The sequence below is a fragment of the Nerophis lumbriciformis genome, linkage group LG09, assembly GCF_033978685.3.
Source record: "Nerophis lumbriciformis linkage group LG09, RoL_Nlum_v2.1, whole genome shotgun sequence".
NCBI lineage: Eukaryota > Metazoa > Chordata > Actinopteri > Syngnathiformes > Syngnathidae > Nerophis > Nerophis lumbriciformis.
This window is the reverse complement of record NC_084556.2, coordinates 46,588,973-46,609,198: the sequence shown is the minus strand read 5'-3', so window position 1 is coordinate 46,609,198 and position 20,226 is coordinate 46,588,973. Positions and strand designations below refer to the sequence as shown.

The window sequence follows — 20,226 nt, the reverse complement described above, 5'->3', positions numbered from 1 at the left end:
TGTTTATTAAATATGTAATCAGATAAATCTGCAGCCCACATTACTTAAAAAAATACATTTGATGTTATCATGCATTTATACATTGTATTTTGATTGCACCCCGAAAGGGACAAGCGGTAAAAAATGGATGGATGGATGCACCGATTGAATGGAATGGCTTGTATTGTACAAACATAATCAGCATGGTAGTTATGAAAATTGTACACGATGCAGGGGTGAAGAGCCACAGCTGTGATAAATGTAGCAAATCATTTGCAAGGAAGGACATGCTGAAGGAGCATCTGAGAGTCCATGACGACATCCGAGACTTCCTGTGTGCAGAATGTGGGAAAGGTCAGCTTCTTTTTTCTCATCATCAACTGTATAAATCATTGATATTTGTCTGGCTTGAAAGGACTTGCTGCTGTTTTTTGTGCAGGCATGAAGACCAAGCATGCTCTGAGGCACCACATGAAGCTCCATAAGGGCATCAAAGAGTACGAGTGTAAGGAATGTAACCGCAAGTTTGCCCAGAAGGTCAACATGCTTAAACACTTGAAAAGACATACGGGTGAGTTATTTTATAATGCTTTTTATGTTCAAATGTGCACTGTGTTAAATAATGTTTGCCTTGCGGATTCCCTGCAGGTATGAAGGACTTCATGTGTGAGCTGTGCGGAAAGACGTTCAGTGAAAGAACCACTCTGGAGACGCACAAGCTCATCCATACAGGCAAGTGTTTACTGTCATGTGATATCAAAATGCTCATTGCCTCAGGTAGTGACACATGACGGCTGTTTTTTTTCAAAATAAGATGACACCAAGTGACTCTGCAGCCGAGTTGACAGAGCGTATGTCCACACCTGAATGTAGTTGTTTTACAAATGTTATGTTTTTCTATCTTGTCTACACATAAACGTAGGTTTTTGTCCTAAAACAAAGGCAACTCAGTGGATTTTTTTTTAAACCGTGGATTGCTTGTTTGTGTGTGGGTAAAAGTGTCACAAGAAATGTGCAACATTGTCCCTTGTTTGTAAACTTTATTTAACAACAGTACATGAAGTTTTTGACTTTTCGGTGTTGGTTCCATTGTCGTGCGGCGGTATAAGGACATGCCCGTGCCTTGTAACCTACATGGGTGATGATTAAGGGTGTTTTGATACAACTTTTTCCACTTCCGATATAATACTAGTATTAGAGCTTTGTGTGATAGCGATATTAACAAGATACAATATAAGCAAGAATCATACGTACGGTTATTATTTTGTAGTATGGGATATTAATAACATGTTTAATCAAGGGAAATTTTTCAAACCGAGAACAATGCGAGGTATAAAAAACACTAACGTATTCATTATTACCTGTCTGGAATAGATTTATGAAGTGGAGTGGTAATTTTAAATTTTTTGGTGACACCTATTGGCCACAATAGTTTATTAAGTGAAGCTGATGACACAGTACGGTAAGTTGAATGATGCGAACACGTTTGTTACTGAATGCTTTCTAATATGCGTCTGTTTTGGAGACTTTGTATGTGTAAGTAATATACAACTATAATTATTTGATACTTGCTTGTATTGATAAATGTGCAGTTTTAGACTGCAATATTGTTCAATTAAGGACAGTTATCACATATGTCTAATAGGGTTGTGAAAGATAAACTGATTTGACCATATATCCGGTTTGACAAGTAAGCTATTCGACTGTGTCAGTCGCAGCCACCTCATCCGATAAGAATCTGCTGTGAATCTTAAAGGAGACTTATGTAGGAATCCGGACAGAAATGGTACTGCAATCACGGTCAAAATTCTGTATTTCCCTCCCTCGCTCCCTGACTGAGGTTGCCAGATACGCAGCCGAATCCAGCTCGATCGACTGGGGTACTCCAAGGAACTTCAAACTTCCACTGCCTCTTACTAGGTGGTGAGGTGCTGGGACCATAATAGCTGAATAGACAAACGTTTTGTCAATAACATATCTCTAACCAACACATTTTACACAGAAATTAAACTATTTTCAGGAAGAAGTACGTCATGCCTGCGTACAATATCACAACAAATGGCAATCATACGGTTATTGTCAGTATTATCAGAAAACAAAGACTAAAACGAACTACAACCAACGCTATCAATGGTTATACTGGTGAAAATAAGTAGAGCATGCTTAGCAGCTTAATGTACGCCCAAAACTAAAGAGGACACATTTTATCAATCAATCAATCAAAGTTTATTCATACAGCCGTTAATCACAAGTGTCTCAAAGGGCTGCACAAGCCGCAAGCCTCAGATCCCACATCAGGGCAAGAAAAAACTCAACCCAATGGGATACAATGAGAAAACCTATTTTACCGAGGTATGCCTATAGGCTATTGTTTCAAACGTTTCAGATTGCCATATAACTTGGTACATGTCGTCCACGATATGCAAACACAAATGAGAAATTATTTTATCATGTGATTTGGCTGTGCCCATATGTATCATATGTATATGACAGCTGTGCTAATGTTGGAACCCATTTCCTCAGCGTATCAGCATATTGAGAACAAAATAGGCACTGACACTATCCATTTACACATAGGTTTTATTTGTCTAAAATATATTTTACCCTGTCAGTTCGATGACACATCGACATACAGGCTAACGGGCATATATTTCCCCCGTTAGCCTGTATGTTGATGTGTCATTGACCAACCTAGCATGCTAAGCATTCGTTGCACGAACATACTAGCTTTGTTAGACAAGATCATAGACTGTAGTGGACAATATAGTTTAAATACAAAATGTCCATTTCCATTTACCGGTATTACAAGTAATAAGAAAACGTAAATGCCTGACTTACCTATAAAGGAAATTGGCAAGTTTGGCGTCAGATGAAAAAAATCTTCTCCGCCTTCAATCATCTCCATCTTTCAAATCCTCAATTTGTTCCTGGCTTTGTCAGGAAAAGGTTGAGAATCGTAACGAGGCCTTTTAGATTTACTAAGGTCTGACATGTTTAGTAACTTTACCAGTGGCAGTAGCCAGACGAAGATGGCAGTGCGTAACTGGTAACCTGGATGTAAAACACTCACAGACTTTCTAATTGGTCAAACGGTGGAGGGCGGGGCATCGAAATGAAAACAATAACAAGATTTCGGGGCTGTAAATCTAATTTTGAAATGACCGTACCCCGGCTAAACTACTATTATCAGTTATAGAGGTATTCAAAAATAACATGATTTATTAATGTCTTTTGACATTGACTTAGGCCATTTAATGATGACTTTACCTGAAATTGTTACATATGGCTCCTAAGATTAATCGAGTGTGAAATTATAGACCGGATATTGCGCGACACTAGAAATAAGTTGACGTTTTTTTTTCTTTAAAACAACACGAGAACTAGCTCTGCCTGTAAAAAGATTCACACACTTGCTACGTTAGCTTATGTGACTGAAGACAAGAATGGACAGGGTTTCCCCTATATTGCCAAGATACCTGTGGCGGTGGAGGCGTGGCTAAGGGTCTGGTGGGGTGTTGTTCATATGACATCATCTTATAATTTACTATGACGCATATTTTTATGGGATGAGGGATTTTTGGAGGTATTGGCAGCAAAACAGGCCCAGAGCATAATACTACCACCCCCATGCTTGACGATAGGCATGGTGTTCTTGGGTTTAAAGGCTTTACCTTTTCTCCTCCAAACATATTGCTGGGTATTGTGGCCAAACTGCTCAATTTTTGTTTCATCTGACCACAGAACTTTCCTCCAGAAGGTCTTATCTTTGTCCATGTGACGTCAGATGAAACAAAAATTTTGCTGTTTGGCCACAATACCCAGCAATATGTTTGGAGGAGAAAAGGTGAGGCCTTTAATCCCAGGAACACCATTCCTACCGTCAAGGGACGGTATAGCTCAGCCGTGCCAGCAACTTGAGGGTTGCAGGTTCGATCCCCGCTTCCGCCATCCTAGTCACTGCCGTTGTGTCCTTGGGCAAGACACTTTACCCCCCTGCTCCCAGTGCCACCCACACTGGTTTAAATGTAACTTAGATATTGGGTTTCACTATGTAAAGCGCTTTGAGTCACTTGAGAAAAAGCGCTATATAAATGTAATTCACTTCACTTCACAAGCATGGTGGTGGTAGTATTATGCTCTGCACCTGCTTTGCTGCCAATAGAACTGGTGTTTTACAGAGAGTAAATGGGACAATGAAAAAGGAGGATTACCTCCAAATTCTTATGGACAACCTAAAATCATCAACCCGGAGGTTGGGTCTTGGGCGCAGTTGGGTGTTCCAACAGGACAATGAGCCCAAACACATGTCAAAAGCGGTAAAGGAATGGCTAAATCAGGCGAGAATTAAGGTTTTAGAATGGCTTTCCCAAAATCCTGACTTAAATGTGTGGACAATGCTGAAGAAACAAGTCCATGTCAGAAAACCAACAAATTTAGCTGAACTGCACCAATTTTGTCTAGAGGAGTGGTCAAAAATTCAACCGGAAGCTCGCCAGAAGCTTGTGGATTTCTACCAAAAGCGCCTTTTTGCAGTGAAACTTGCCAAGGGACATGTAAGCAAATATTAACATTGCTGTATGTATACTTTTGACCCAGCAGATTTGGTCACATTTTCAGTAGACCCATAATAAATTCATTAAAGAACGAAATGAAGGTTTTTTGTGACCTACAAGTATGTGCTCCAATCACTCTATCACAAAAAAAAACAAGAGTGTGTATATACTGTATATAGAATAGAATAGAATTGTGTTGTATTGACCAGAATTTATTTAAAACAAAAATCACACCCAAATGTCTTCTTGTCCCAATTCCACTATTTGCTTGGTTCTGTAGTGGGGAAGACCTGGACGTGTGTCACCTGCGATAAGAAGTATTTGACAGAGTACATGCTGCAGAAGCACGTGCACCTGACTCATGAGAAAGTGGAGGCCCAGTCGTGTCAGCTGTGCGGCACCAAGGTGTCCACGCGAGCCTCCATGAACCGTCACCTGCGACGCAAACACCCTGAGGTGAGCCCCGCAGTTGTTTGATTTGATTACGCAATGAGACACTAGTCTGTTGTTCACATGTGTCATTTCAAGGTGATGCCTGTGAGAATTGAGGACTTTGATGATCTTCAGGAATGCCAGACGATCAACGACTCGTCCATTAGCATTGTGCAGGTTAGCTTGGTTGACGTTGCTTGTTGTGTATATATTATAAAGTTAGCAAACAAAGATTAAATCATTCTGTGAACATGCCCCCTCTCAGCATGGCTTCCTTTAATGATCAAATGTCTACTTTAGCTGGAAAAAGACAGTGCGTCTCAGGAAAGACCCAGCCGACCGACCCGCTCGGCCAAGAAGAAGCCTAGAGTTGTGAGCGAGCCCGAACTTTCTGGATCAGACGACTACACCGATTTTACAGAGTCCAGACAGGAACCACTGCCGGAATTCAACACAGTGATCATTGGTGAGGAGATGGAGACCAGCTCTGCAGTGCAGAGTATCCAGCAGGTACATTTGCAGCTTTTAATATCATTTTCTACCGTTCTCCCTTTGTGTACAAACTCTTTTGACTAAATATGTTGCAACACATCAATCCTTGTGCACTCATACTTGTTTTTTTGTCAGTCATTTGTTCTGAAAGGCAATTTCAGGGGTTCTATCCTACATTGTCAGTTTTTCATGTATACATTTATCTTGCCCATATTGTGTAAATGAATGGATGGCAGCACGGTGGGACAGGGGTTAGTGCATGTGCCTTACAATACGAAGGTCCTGAGTAGTCCTGAGTTCAATCCCGGGCTCGGTGTCGTTCTGTGTGGCGTTTGCATGTTCTCCCCGTGACTGCGTGGGTTCCCTCCGGGTAGTCCGGCTTCCTCCCACCTCCAAAGACATGCACCTGGGGATAGGTTGATTGGCAACACTAAATTGGCCCTAGTGTGTGAATGTGAGTGTGAATGTTGTCTGTCTATCTGTGTTGGCCATGCGATGAGGTGGCGACTTGTCCAGGGTTTACCCCGCCTTCTGCCCGAATGCAGCTGAGATAGGCTCCAGCACCCCCGGCGACACCAAAAAGGGACAAGCGATAGAAAATGGATGGAATGGATGGATGGACATTTATCTTGTACTCTACATGTAGTGGGGGGTAAATGATGCCTCAGTGCGTGTATGGCACACTCACTACTACCAGTATCACACTGCACTGATGCTGTTTGTGTTCTATAATTGGTCATCTGCCATCTGCTGGATTAAGAAAATCCATAGATTTGACCTGCAAATAAAATGGATTGTTTGTTTCTTTATTAAGATCCCCATCAGCTCCTGAAATAGTAGTAGCTGTTCATCCTGGGGCCTAAAATTTTAATCTACATTTAATCTCAACATATTCATACATGGCATTAACACCACATTCAAAATAAAACAAAAGCTCCACATTAATTACCGGTACATACAATAGTTGTGCTAACACAATTACACAATAGCCATTAAAGTACGATTGTTTACAAAATAAGTCCAAGCTACAACAAAAAGGGTCAGCTTATTTGCATGCTCATTTGTAAATGGACTAAAAGGGGGGGGAGTAACATTGTGTACATTTTCATCTTTTACAAACAATTACTGAATTAATTCCCAAACTCATATATTTAGCAAAGCTACATGTTTTTTTTTGTTTTGGATTGTTTTTTAGTTGTTTTTTTTGGGCGTGTTTGTTTTAAGAATAGCTGTCCAGAAGGTAATATGAAACGTGCAACTCCGGTTAATAAGCCAAATAGTTGAGGTGCTAAAAAAAATCGATTCACATCCAAATCGCGCTTTTTATTCATTCAGATTCAACATCGATTCATAATTTTTGAGAATTAATTGAAAAAATAAAGAAAATTTTCTTTTTTTGTGTGTGCAAATTAGTACCGTATTTTTCGGAGTATAAGTCGCTCCGGGGTATAAGTCGCACTGGCCGAAAATGCATAATAAAGAAGGAAAAAACATATATAATCGCACTGGAGTATAAGTCGCATTTTTGGGGGAAATTTATTTGATAAAAGCCAACACCAAGAATAGACATTTGAAAGGCAATTTAAAATAAATAAAGAATAGTGAACAACAGGCTGAATAAGTGTACGTTATATGACGTATAAATAACCAACTGAGAACGTGCCTGGTATGTTAACGTAACATATTATGGTAAGAGTCATTCAAATAACTATAACATATAGAACATGCTATACGTTTACCAAACAATCTGTCACTCCTAATCGCTAAATCCCATGAAATCTTATACGTCTAGTCTCTTACGTGAATGAGCTAAATAATATTATTTGATATTTTACGGTAATGTGTTAATAATTTCACACAAGTCGCTCCTGATTATAAATCGCACCCCCGGCCAAACTATGAAAAAAACTGCGACTTATAGTCCGAAAAATACGTTGTTTTTTTTTTTTTTAGATATGTTTAAACATGGCAGCATGGTGGAAGAGGGGTTAGTGCGTCTGCCTCACAATACGAAGGTGCTGAGTAGTCTGGGGTTCAATCCCAGGCTCGGGATCTTTGTGTGTGGAGTTTGCATGTTCTCCTGCGTGGGTTCCCTCCGGGTACTCCGGCTTCCTCCCACCTCCAAAGACATGCACCTGGGGATAAGTTGATTGGCAACACTAAATTGGCCCTAGTGTGTGAATGTGAGTGTGAATGTTGTCTGTCTATCTGTGTTGGCCCTGCGATGGGGTGGTGGCTTGTCCAGGATGTACCCCGCCTTCCGCCTGATTGTAGCTGAGATAGGCTCCAGCGCCCCCCCGCGACCCCGAAGGGAATAAGCGGTAGAAAATGGATGGATGTTTAAACATTTAACAACCATTATTGAGATTAGTATTATATTATTGATACTGTTACTTTTATAAATTCTTTGGTTTTCCTTTTTTTAGTATTGTATTTAATAATTATTGTATTTGTATGTCTTTTCAACTGCTTTAGAAGTTAAGTATTGTAAAGCTGGGATTGGGTTAGAGTTGTTTTCTTTTAATGGATTGATTACATTGTGTAATTTTTGAAAATACAATTTTAAAAAGATGAGCTTTTGTAACCTGTAATATGTAACCTGTAGCCTCTTTTGAAAAGGTTTTATTATAATTTATATACTAAATAATATATTGTGAGAATTGTGTTGAATTGAAAATTCAGCTCAGAACAGCACAGGTATTGGCTAATCTGTTTCTGCCAAATGATTTTGACGGCCAAGTGTTTATCAAACACATAAATAAAAATATATATTTTCTATTCCAATATCTTTTTTCTGGCTATCCCACTCATGTCTTTAAAGGTGGATACTCCTCAGGTCTGCCACCACTGTTAGCCTGGTTAACTTCTGTTTCCTTCCATGAACTGGCAGCATTTCTCTCATGCTGCTGTTTTTGGGGTTTATTTGCGTTTTTGGCATTCGTAGCATTTTTCTTTTGCATTTTTTTCTAACCCTTTGGGTTATGGTTTGATTTAAACACCTAATGTGATCGAGAGGACAAAAAAGGCCTAATAGCTTTAAATGGGTATAAAAAAATGTTTTAAATATATATTTTACTTTTTTCACTCAACTTTGTTTTTTATAATTTTGACCCATTAAATCTCCATTTATTCAAAAACACATTTTAGAAGGGAGAAAACACATTGGTAACACTTTATAACAAGTGCCTGGTACACACAATTAAGCATTAATAAAGCATTAGTAAATACTGAATACAACATTTATAAAGCATATTTCCCACATGGATACTCATTATTATGCAGTTCATTCGTCACACCAAAGAACACTTTTCCACTTTGTATCAGTCCATCTTAGATGAGCTCAGGCCCAGCGAAGCCGATGGCGTGTCTGGGTATTGTTGATTTTCGGCTTTTGCCTTGCATAGGAGAGTTTTAACTTGCACTTACAGATGTAGCGACTAACTGTAGTTACTGACAGTGGGTTTCTGAAGTGTTCCTGAGCCCATGTGGTGATATCCTTTACACACTTATGTCGCTTGTTGATGCAGTACAGCCTGAGGGATCGAAGGTCACGGGCTTAGCTGCTTACGTGCAGTGATTTCTCCAGATTCTCTGAACCCTTTGATGATATTACGGACCGTAGATGGTGAAATCCCTAAATTCCTTGCAATAGCTGGTTGAGAAAGGTTTTTCTTAAACTGTTCAACAATTTGCTCACGCATTTGTTGACAAAGTGGTGACCCTCGCCCCATCCTTGTTTGTGAATGACTGAGCATTTCATGGAATCTACTTTTATACCCAATCATGGCACCCACCTGTTCCCAATTTGCCTGTTCACCTGTGGGATGTTCCAAATAAGTGTTTGATGAGCATTCCTCAACTTTATCAGTATTTATTGCCACCTTTCCCAACTTCTTTGTCACGTGTTGCTGGCATCAAATTCTAAAGTTAATGATTATTTGCAAAAAAAAATTTTTTTATCAGTTTGAACATCAAATATGTTGTCTTTGTAGCATATTCAACTGAATATGGGTTGAAAATGATTTGTAAATCATTGTATTCCGTTTATATTTACATCTAACACAATTTCCCGACTCATATGGAAACGGGGTTTGTACATACACTTTCTAAATGATCTAATAAACCAGGTATGTTAAACTCACTTTGAGAGCCACTCTGCAATTATTGTGGCCCTCAGAGGGTCACTTGTAACAGTAAAAATGTGTTTTAATATATAATCACCTCAAGTTATTATTACACAATTGCCTATGCATTTATTATTTATATTTACGTAGAAATTGATGGGTAACTTGCTTTTTGAAATTATAAGTCAGGGTGACAAGCAGATACCTAAGACATTTTATTTTAACAGAAAATGTTTGGTATATATATGTTAAAAGTTTTTTTGCATGATCAAATGATATGAAGGTTAATGCAAATGTATGCAGTAATTGCATTTTTTCTGTCAAAATTGAAAGACCCAGTATACATTTAGTAAGAAAGATGAAGTGCTTTTTCTGAAGCACATGATTTCCAGGCTTTTTGTGGGCCACATAAAACGATGTAATGGGCCAGAGCTGGCCCCCCGGGCCTTGAGTTTGAGACTGGTGTAGTAAACCATTGACAACATACACTAATGTAGATATGCAACCACTAAGCTTTTTATAGACAATGTTATTATTACAGTAATGAGTAAAACATTTATGACTGTTAATAAACTGCATACTAGTAATAATTGTCAGAAATATGCTTAAATTATGAATTCAGTATTTGCTAATGCTTAATGAATGCTTAATAGTGTGTACTTATTATAAGGCGTCACAAATGAAATAAGTAATTTTTAATATACAGTAATAAATGTTTGTAGGCTGAGGATTAATAGATATACATCAAGTTAGTCATGAATTTGTTTTTCATATATTATTCCAATGTTTTGACAGTGTCAGGCTTACTTACTACACTGCTGGGCTCTTTGGACACACAGTGTTTCTTCAAAATGAAGTCCTGAAATGAAAAAAAGTCATAATTACATTGTGTGATTAACAATTGTGGTTATGATGACGCTCAATGGGGACATTTCTGTCCTTACAGGCCCATGTTCCCAGCAACTTGATTGAGCGACGAAGACATTTTAAGTTTAAATGAAAAAAAACTTGTTTAAGAAAAACTATTCAATGTGGCCAAAAAAGAGCAAATAAATTCCTAAAATGACAACAAAGTCCCACATGTAGTTGAAATGGTTTTAAGTTTGTGTGTTTTGGGTTTGGACTTTGCTTAGTGTTTGCTGTCATATGAAATTAAGCTTCTGGTAGAACGAGAGAATCTAGATACTCTGATGAAGATGAAGGTACATTTAACGTAAGCACTTTAAAACTAAGCACAGTAAGATTCATTTTAATTGGTGCTTTAATTTGTGTTTTCTTGTTGCCTCAGGTGGTGGTCCTTGCTGACCCCAACGCTCCGCCCACTTCTTCTCACCACAGCTCGGTGAGTCTGAGCAACATCACGGTCACGCCCATCAACAGCCCGCCTTCCGCTCAGTTCACCAGTCTGCAGCCTGTAGCGGTCGGCCACCTGACGGCCAACGACCGACCGCTCTCGCTGGACAACTCCATCCTCACCGTCACTTTCGACACGGTCAGCGGCTCGGCCTTGCTGCACAACAGGCCCGCCGACCTCGTCCCGGAAGGGGCGGTCACCCCGGGAGGCCCGTCAGCCCAGTCTGTGGCGCACTTCATCAACCTCGCCGCTCTTGTCAACCCCATGAGCCACCAGCTGGAGGTTCCGACGCTGGCCTGGAGGCCCGTGTTGGCGGCAGACAGCGGCCAGGCGCCCCCTGGGGCGCAGGGGGTCCAGGGGGCGATCCACGAGACCCAGAGTCACGGACCCGAGGTAGGCCGGCCCGGTCAGAGCCAAACACCCACAACACAGCCGCACAACAGTGCCTCACAGCAGATGTTCAGCTACTCATGAGGGGTGGGGGTGCGGGTCGCCTCACACTCTTCATATGTAAATATGTCAATTTGATCAAAGTGTACATTTATCTTTTTCACCTGGACAGCCTTTTATCCCCTTTGTGTATTTTCTTTAATAACTTCATCCTGAAATTCACCCCAAAGCCTAATATCCCACATTTTTGTTAATGGTTAACAAACATACTACTGAAGTACAATCAAACCTGTCTACAGCGACCACTTAAGGGAAACAACAAAAGTGGCCGCTATAATGCACGCAGGTTGCCATGGTGTTGAACATTATGTGATAAAACACAAAACAATTCATATTGTAGCAAGCTTACCCTAAAACAAGTTGACAAGTGATTAACAACCAACCCCTAATTTCCAAGATGTGCGTTTACATTGCGTTTCTGCTTCAGTCAACGTGTCAACTTCGGTCAGCTGACGCTTCGCAGCGAATATGAAAAGGCTTCTTTTTCTACAGAATGGCGTCACAATTTCAGACAGATAAGGTTAGAGCAGGACAGGAAGTACAAAACAAACAATACGGTTGATTGATTTCCAAATAAAAAGCTCCGTTTTTAATAATAACTGACAAAAATAGCACAAAAATCAATTAAAGGCTGCGGCGGATGTAACGATAAACTGTATTAATGATAACCGCGGTAAAACTCTTAATGGTTAGTGTTACTGTTTTAAATTATGAAAAAACCGTGGTTGATAACAACACTTTGATTAATCTCGCGGAGTGACTGGCGACAGGTTGCTAGCTTAAATGCTAACCTGAAAACAAACGACATTAACGTCTTTCCCAATTAGGAAACAACATACCCCAATACAAAATGATATCAACACATTTTCGTCTTGAGCAATTAAGCTATTCAATTGTGTGCATTGAACCTACAAGCTGTGCTCTCTTAAGACAGAGTGATCATTCTATACTCCGAGGAATAGGAGATGGAGGTGTTTTTGCGTTGCATTCAAGCACCGCTGAACAGAATAGGACGCCACAACACCTGTCAGAAATAATAAATAAATAATAGTATATTTTATTTGTTATACACTTATCATTTAAATAAATCTGAAAGCAATATTTAAAACTTAAAGCTTAGCCATTAAAACTAGAGATGTCCGATAATATCGGCCTGCCGATAAATGCGTTAAAATGTAATATCGGAAATTATCAGTATCGTTTTTTTTATTATCGGTATCGTTTTTTTTAAAAAAAAATTTTTATTTATTTTTTTTAATTATTAAATCAACATAAAAAAACACAAGATACACACTTCTTTCTGTTATCAATATTCAGGTTCCTACATTATATATCAATATATATCAATACAGTCTGCAAGGGATACAGTCCGTAAGCACACATGATTGTGCGTGCTGCTGGTCCACTATTAGTACTAACCTTTAACAGTTAATTTTACTCATTTTCATTAATTACTAGTTTCTATGTAACTGTTTTTATATTGTTTTACTTTCTTTTTTATTCAAGAAAATGTTTTTAATTTATTTACCTTATTTTATAAAAAAAAATTAAAATGTACCTTATCTTCACCATACCTGGTTGTCCAAATTATAATAATGTGTTAATTCCACGACTGCATATATCGGTTGATATCGGTATCGGTAATTAAAGAGTTGGACAATATCGGATATCGGCAAAAAGCCATTATCGGACATCCCTAATTAAAACGGATAAAAGACTAAGACTAAAACACTACCAGTGAAGCACAAGAAACATAAAACATGCAAAATGATAGGTTTTCTAAGTGTGTGTCTATTTTAGTTATTTAAAAAAAATAACTACGCCAAAAGATTTCAGTGTATATAAATGCTTTTTGAGCACAATACCACAATATTAAGGACAACCGTGATCATTTTGGTCAGAGAGATGAAATGTTTATATCGTTACATCCCTATAAAAGAATAATCCAAGCGAGTCCATTTCTTTTCTCCTTCTTCAGTTAGATCTTCTGCCTGTTTGTTGAATGTATCCCACATAACAAGTGTCTTGCGCGATTGTGCATTATTTCACAGCGAGAACTTGTCAGTGACATCACTCCTGCTGTCTCACAGAGCTGAGTGTTAGCGTGGTGTGGGTGCCAGGGAACAATCTATTTACATCCTAATCGCAATTATTTTTCATTACTATTCTGAATTGATTCCAAGTTTTCAAGAATCTATTTGTTTTGTTTGTTTTTTTACATGTTTTTTGGCTGGTGTTTCTTAACCATAGGGCGGCGGCCACACAGCTGGTGAATATTGCTGGCGGGAAAAAAATAAATCCACATCTGTAATGCATTGTTAGAAAATATTACGAACTTATTTTTTTAATCAGGTTTATTTTTTGTTACGATTCTGAAACGATTCAAAATTTTCAAGAAAAGAGGGTTTTTAGACTAGGGTTTCTTAACCATATGCAACCAGTGAGTTTCAGTGATAGGGGTATCGGGAAAAATGTATTGACATCCGAATCACGATTCTTTTTCATTACGATTCTGAATTGATTCAAAATGTTCAAGAATCTTTTTTTTAAAAATGTTTTTAGGCCAGTGTTTTTTAACTGTAAGACTGCTGCCATGCAGCTGGTGAGTGTTGGTGCTAAAAGTGCTGAAAAAAATCAATTCACATGCGATTATTTTTTTAGTCCAATTCTGAATCAATTCAAAATGGTCATAAATTGGACGGCGTGGCGCAGTGGAAGAGTGGCCGTGCGCAACCCAAGGGTCCCTGGTTCAATCCCCACCTAGTACCAACCTCGTCATGTCCGTTGTGTCCTGAGCAAGACACTTCACCCTTGCTCCTGATGGGTGCTGGTTAGCGCCTTGCATGGCAGCTCCCTCCATCAGTGTGTGAATGTGTGTGTGAATGGGTAAATGTGGAAGTAGTGTCAAAGCGCTTTGAGTACCTTGAAGGTAGAAAAGCGCTATACAAGTACAACCCATTTATCATTTATTTATTTATAAATTGATGGGGAAAAAAATAGGCCTTTGATTCTTAACCATAAGGCTACGCAGCCGGTGAGTTTTGGCGATATGGGTGCTGGAAAAAGTGTATTCACATCCAAATCACGATTGTTTTTGTTATGATTCTGAAACGATTTAAAAATTTAAATAATCAATTTTGTATAAATGCATTTGTTTTTTTAATTAGGCCTTTGTTTCTTAATTGTAGTGATGTGGCTACACAGGCAGTAAGTGTTGGCAGTAAGGGGTGGCAATTTTTTTTTCTTAAAACACTTGCTTTCATATTGTTTGACAAGGTATAAACCTGTTAAAGTGTAGGTAGGTTAGATATTATTATTGAGTACTTTTAAGATTACAATTTCATCGTTAATATTTGAGTTGGCCCCTCTTGTCTATACTGGAAACATCGGGGCCTGAGATCAAAAAGATTAAGAACACTTGTTTTCGGCCATCCCTGCACTTACTTGTTGTGTGTATATTCATACATACTGTAAGCAGCCAAGAGAAAAGATTTTTAAACCATTTCAAAAAAGTTTTACTATAATATATACACCAAATAGTATATTGAAAGAATCGTTTTGGAATCAGCTCACCACTCCAAAAGTCAGAATCGAACTGAATCATGAGTTGTAAGAGTCACAGCCCAAGTTGGCGGCGCACGTAGCAGGCAGCAAACTCACATCACAAACACACTTGGAATTTAGGGGTAAAAATTAAATTAGCCTTTGCTTTTTTTTTTTTTTTTTTATTATTAGTGGCTGCTGCACCAAGTAAAAACAAATTTTGGGGGGATTCAGTGCCTCTAGTATTTCATGCACATTCAACCAATGTCTTTTCTACAGCGCTAAGCCTTCTGGGTAATGTAGTACAAAAACATGTACTTTGTAGTTTACATGTATTCATATATGGATTTAAAATGTGTTTATCCAGGTTAAGAAAATTTAGAACATATTTTTATTTGCAATACTGACCGAGCAAAGAGGCAGCATTTACATGTTAGAGATGTTAAATTGTGATGATGATCTCTCATTATATGTCATTAACCAACAGAAATGTGCTCTATAAATTGCTCTCAACAGTTCACAAATGCTCTTAACATGCGAGGGTAAATGTGTTGGAACATGAATTTATTTTTAAAATATTTTTAAAGCGTAAAACAAACAGAATGTCTGCAACTTGTGCACGACAGAGCAGACAGTGGACAGTAGAGATGCGCGGTTTGCGGACACAACCGCGGAGTCCGCGGATTATCCGCGGATCGGGCGGATGAAATTAAAAAAAATAAGATTTTATCCGCTCGCGGGTCGGGTCGGGCGGATTAATTAGATATTTTTTTTGTTTTTGTTTTTTTTGTTTGTTTTTTTGCCGGTGGCAGTTAAACCAATTCGGAAATATATATACATAGTTAAATGTTGTTACCCACATACGAAAAACGAGCAGGCACCTGCAGCATATGCCACAACAGAAGAAAAAAAAAGAAAAGAGATGGACACTTTTACGGAGCGGAGAAGGGACGCCTCGCCGGGGTCCGGGACCGAGGCCCCTTCCCCCGAGAGGGCCCCACCGGGAGCCGTAGCTGAGGCGATCCGCGAGAAGGGCCCGACGCACGTCCAGGGTCACTACCGCGCCCACCGCACCGACACCCCGCCTCGTCCGCTTTCGCCGCGGCCGGCGTCACGCGCAGCAGGTAAGCAGCTTACCTGCCCGCCACCCCCGTGGCCGGGGGCTCGTAACATGGGTCACTCCGCGCGCTCCGCCCGCGCAGCTTACCTGCTTGCCACCCCTGTTGCCGGGGGCGCGTAACAGGGGTCACTCCGCGCACAGTGCGCTCACGAAAGGGGTGGGGCTCACCCTGGTTGATATAGAGAGCAGGACGGTGGCCATGGAATTTCATTTAAGGTTTGTGATAAACCATCAAACTCATTCGTTAAAAGGACTCTATAGTAATATAAAGCGAAATTTTCTGGACATTATCATGCAAGAAAAGTTTATTTTTGGGATCGCGATCACCGCGTAATGATTTTTAAAGGTTGCATTACATTATTAACTGTCCCATGTGATCAGCCAGTGCGATTGGAAGTCCATGCTCAATTATTGCCTCCGTAAATAAAACTTCGGCATTTATCACATCCAAAGAATCTGTTTGGGCGACGAAAAACGTTGAAAGTTTTCCACTTGTATCGCTAGCAACGGCATTAGACTTGTGTTTTTTTGTCCCAACGTGGTCTTTTACATCGCTAATTCCTCCGTGTCCCATCGAAAAATTTTGTCTGCACAAGGTGCAATTCGCGTAGTTTTCACCCTTTTTTTTTTTTTTTAATTAATATTAGATATATAACAACGGGCGGATGGCGGGCGGATGCAGTTTTGATCAAACGTTACATCGGGTGGATGGCGGATGGATGACGACTTTCTGACGCGGTTGCGGATGAGATAAATTGCCTATCCGCGCATCTCTAGTGGACAGACAATAAAGAAGCCTTTGATGGTGTTTCTTTCTGTAATTATAATAATGTATTGTTATTTTTAGATATACACAAAACAGTACAGTAGTTTGACAATAAACGCTGAATATGTGCTTCTACTGCCATCTAGTGTCTACTTTTGAAGTATGTGTGGTATAAAACGAATAAAACATCAATACAATATTTGTTTTTCAATTTGTGTTGAAATCCTGTGGGTTTTTTTAGGTTGAGGTTACAAGGAACACTTCAAACATTGATAACAAATTAATAAAAGCACAAGGTGATATCATCTTAATAAAAAGAAATAAGCCTGAAAACGTAGTAATGTTGCCGCAACTTTCTGAAAAAGCGTATTTTGGCATTTTAGTTTGCAATAATCACAGAAAAAAGCCTGCAAAATCTTAGAGGGACTCAGACAAGTGGCCGCTAACACAGGTTTGATTGTACTTACACAGGACTAGTACACACCTACTAGTACTTTTAAATATGAAAACAAAAACGATGTGTTGAACTTACACTTTTAATGTTTACAATGTTTCTTTAACTATTTCCTGCCTGAAGTCATCTTTATTTTGTGTTCCTGTAAAAAGAGTTAGTATTGTGAGAAGTGATAGCAAGACTTGTATTGCATTTTTTTTAATTTAGCTCTGAACTTTGAATAAAGGTTGGGCGTGTGAAGGCAGCCAGCCTGCACACTATCAGCAGTTTCACTCTTACTGACTTCTTTTTAAAAAACATTCTAGTCCTGACTGTACTTCCTCCACTGCTTCAACCATCCATAGCAAATTGATGAATTAGCACAGAAAGATAGGGTTTTGGTTACCATGTGTAAGTTTCATAATATTGCCATCTCCAAAATCTAATCACTTGTTTCGAACAAGTGATTAACGATTGACACTTCCTGAAGGTTTTATCAAAATTTGCTATTAACTTATTGAGTTATGCAGGCTTCAGACCAAAGCCATTACTGGACTAGATCAGACCTGGGCAAATTAATACCCGGGGGCGGCCTGCGGCCCGTTAAATTTTTCAATCTGGCCCACTGGACATTCCCCCAATCATTTTCTTAGATCTTTAAGATGGAAACTGTAGCTGCCATTATGATGTGCAGTGATGTTCTCAAATTACCGTAAGTCTTGAACTATACAAAGTATTTCAATGGTTGGAATCTTTTGCATGATAAAGTAGTTTCTATGGTAATCTAATTAGTTACTATGGTAATCTAAGTCACAGCAGCTCAGATGAGACCCCAAGCAGTGTGGGTGGGGAGCGTTTCCACAGAGTGTTTCCAGCCTGAAATGCGGGTGTCAGGGACAGACGCGGAAGGAGATTTTTACAACAAAGTTCTAAAAGCTTAGTGATGTATCAGATGTATCAGATTGTAGGTGTTTTTTGTTTTTTTTTACCCTTTGCGTTCATAGTTCGCTGTTTGTTGCATTTTTGTCGCGTTTCGCTTAATTGTAAAATATGTTGATCGAGAGGGGGTGTGACATTCTTATGTTGTCAATATTCAGTGTTTTATCGGTCATAGTTAATATTGTAAATCCCGCATTATTGTCATGTACTTTCTGGGTGTCTCATTCATTAGAAGAATTAAAAATTCCATTCTGTTTTTTAAGGCGGTCTGTCATAACCTTTTTAGCATTCAATCAGACGTTATTGTGAGGTTTTGTATTAGTGTTCCTAAAAATAAATATACCGGCCCCCAGACACATTTTTTTCTCTAAATGTGGCCACCCCGAGTCAAAATAATTGCCCAGGCCTGATCTAGATTAATTTTAGCCCCGCCCATTGACTTTGATGGCTGAGTTTGACAGGTAAACTAAATTAATAAAGGGCTGACGCACAGGTTCACGAATAAACTTAATAAATAATTAAATCAATAATTACTTAAATAATTAAATTTAATTTTAAATTAAACCAACAACACATTTGATAACACATTTATGTATTTAATTTCAATGCACAGTCAACCAGTATATTCAGGACTTTTTTTGGAATGACTTCTAAGATTCTTTTGCCTTCCCCATGACTCAGAATCCAGAAACATCTGTGCAGCACTGGATGAAAGATGCAATGGTCTGTCAGAAGCCCAGAAACTCACTGACCTTTTATACACACACATTAATTACAAACAAACAGGTCACAGGTGAGGATTGGAACCTTGATTAGCCATTCAAACCTGTTTGTGTCAACTTTTGTGCATGTTATCAGATCAAAGTCACTGGGGTATGTAAACTTTTGATCAGGGTCATTTGGGTACTTTCCTTTGTCATTTTGATTTAAAAAGAGTAAACACAGTTGTTTGCCAATAAATAGCTTCTCACAACCATTAAGCATGAGTGGAAGAAAGGTTTTTGTGTTATCATTCATTTTCTCTGAAGAATGGCCAAGATAATCATAAATTCTCCCAGGGTATGTAAACTTATGAGCACGACTGTATGTTTTTCTACATAAATATGAGCTGCAGCTTTTGTAAGACTAATGCAGCACATACTGTGTGTTTTTTATATTCTACGGGAAATCTTCCTCTAACGTGCCAATTAGATTTTCCGGTCGTAATTCATCATGATTATTTAGTAATGGTTCCAAAAGTGTCATATCTTTAATACATGCTTAGTGCTTAATTGTGTGTCTCGTGTTCTTCTGTATAGGCAGGTAGGAGCAATATTTTGCCAATGGCAGTTTTTTGATGTGTTTTTTCCCAACAGTGTGTGGGTTTATCAACATGTAAAATCAAAGCTGTAACGACATAAGCCACGCCCCTTTCAGTTGTGTGCCAATGACAAGCCTAAGCTAGTCAGGGCAAAGTCCGAGGTTGTTCAATTGTTGCACAACAAGGCCCTGTGTGTTTTTGCCTGAATAAAATGGCAATTCATGAATGATGGGACGCTTCATAGGAAATTTTTACCCCAAACATATTCCTAGCACCTTCCTGCTCCGTCTCTGATAGGAATATAGTTGCAAATATCCCCAAATCTGTGCTTTGTTCTCTGTGCGTTAGCGGTAGCCTGGCAATGGGATCATTGTTCAATGTTAATTATCCTCGAAGCCAAACAGGACATACAACTCCTTACTTTCTTAAAGGCCATAAAAACATTTTGGATTCACATTTCTTTTCACTTTCTTTATTCTGATTGCTAAATAAACATCTGTCCTAAACAAAAATATCAAACATGTAGTATTTGTTTGTCGATTTAATCCTGTAAAGTTGAGTAACAACAGAAATGATGGCCAAAATACAACAAAGAATTAATGAAAGGGGGACAAAAAGTCAGCCTTTGCAAGTATCTCTTTGTCCTGCCTCTTGTCCATGAGCAAGACACTTCACCCTTGCTCCTGATGGGTGGTGGTTAGGGCCTTGCATGGCAGCTCCCGCCATCAGTGTGTGAATGTG

General features: G+C 39.0%; 1 protein-coding gene across 1 annotated transcript in view; it reads left to right on the top strand.

Annotated features, from left to right (window-relative positions):
- Nucleotides 1-19,083, top strand: part of prdm15 (PR domain containing 15) — a 68,387-nt gene extending 49,304 nt beyond the window's left edge. The window contains exons 18-25 of the mRNA XM_061961695.1: nucleotides 214-333; nucleotides 419-550; nucleotides 628-711; nucleotides 4,813-4,988; nucleotides 5,061-5,141; nucleotides 5,265-5,474; nucleotides 10,869-11,327; nucleotides 18,867-19,083. Of these exons, the coding sequence (XP_061817679.1) occupies nucleotides 214-333; nucleotides 419-550; nucleotides 628-711; nucleotides 4,813-4,988; nucleotides 5,061-5,141; nucleotides 5,265-5,474; nucleotides 10,869-11,327; nucleotides 18,867-19,001 (1,397 nt within the window). The 3' untranslated portion in view covers nucleotides 19,002-19,083. The remainder of the gene's footprint in view (nucleotides 1-213; nucleotides 334-418; nucleotides 551-627; nucleotides 712-4,812; nucleotides 4,989-5,060; nucleotides 5,142-5,264; nucleotides 5,475-10,868; nucleotides 11,328-18,866) is intronic.
- Nucleotides 19,084-20,226: the final 1,143 nt, after the last annotated feature.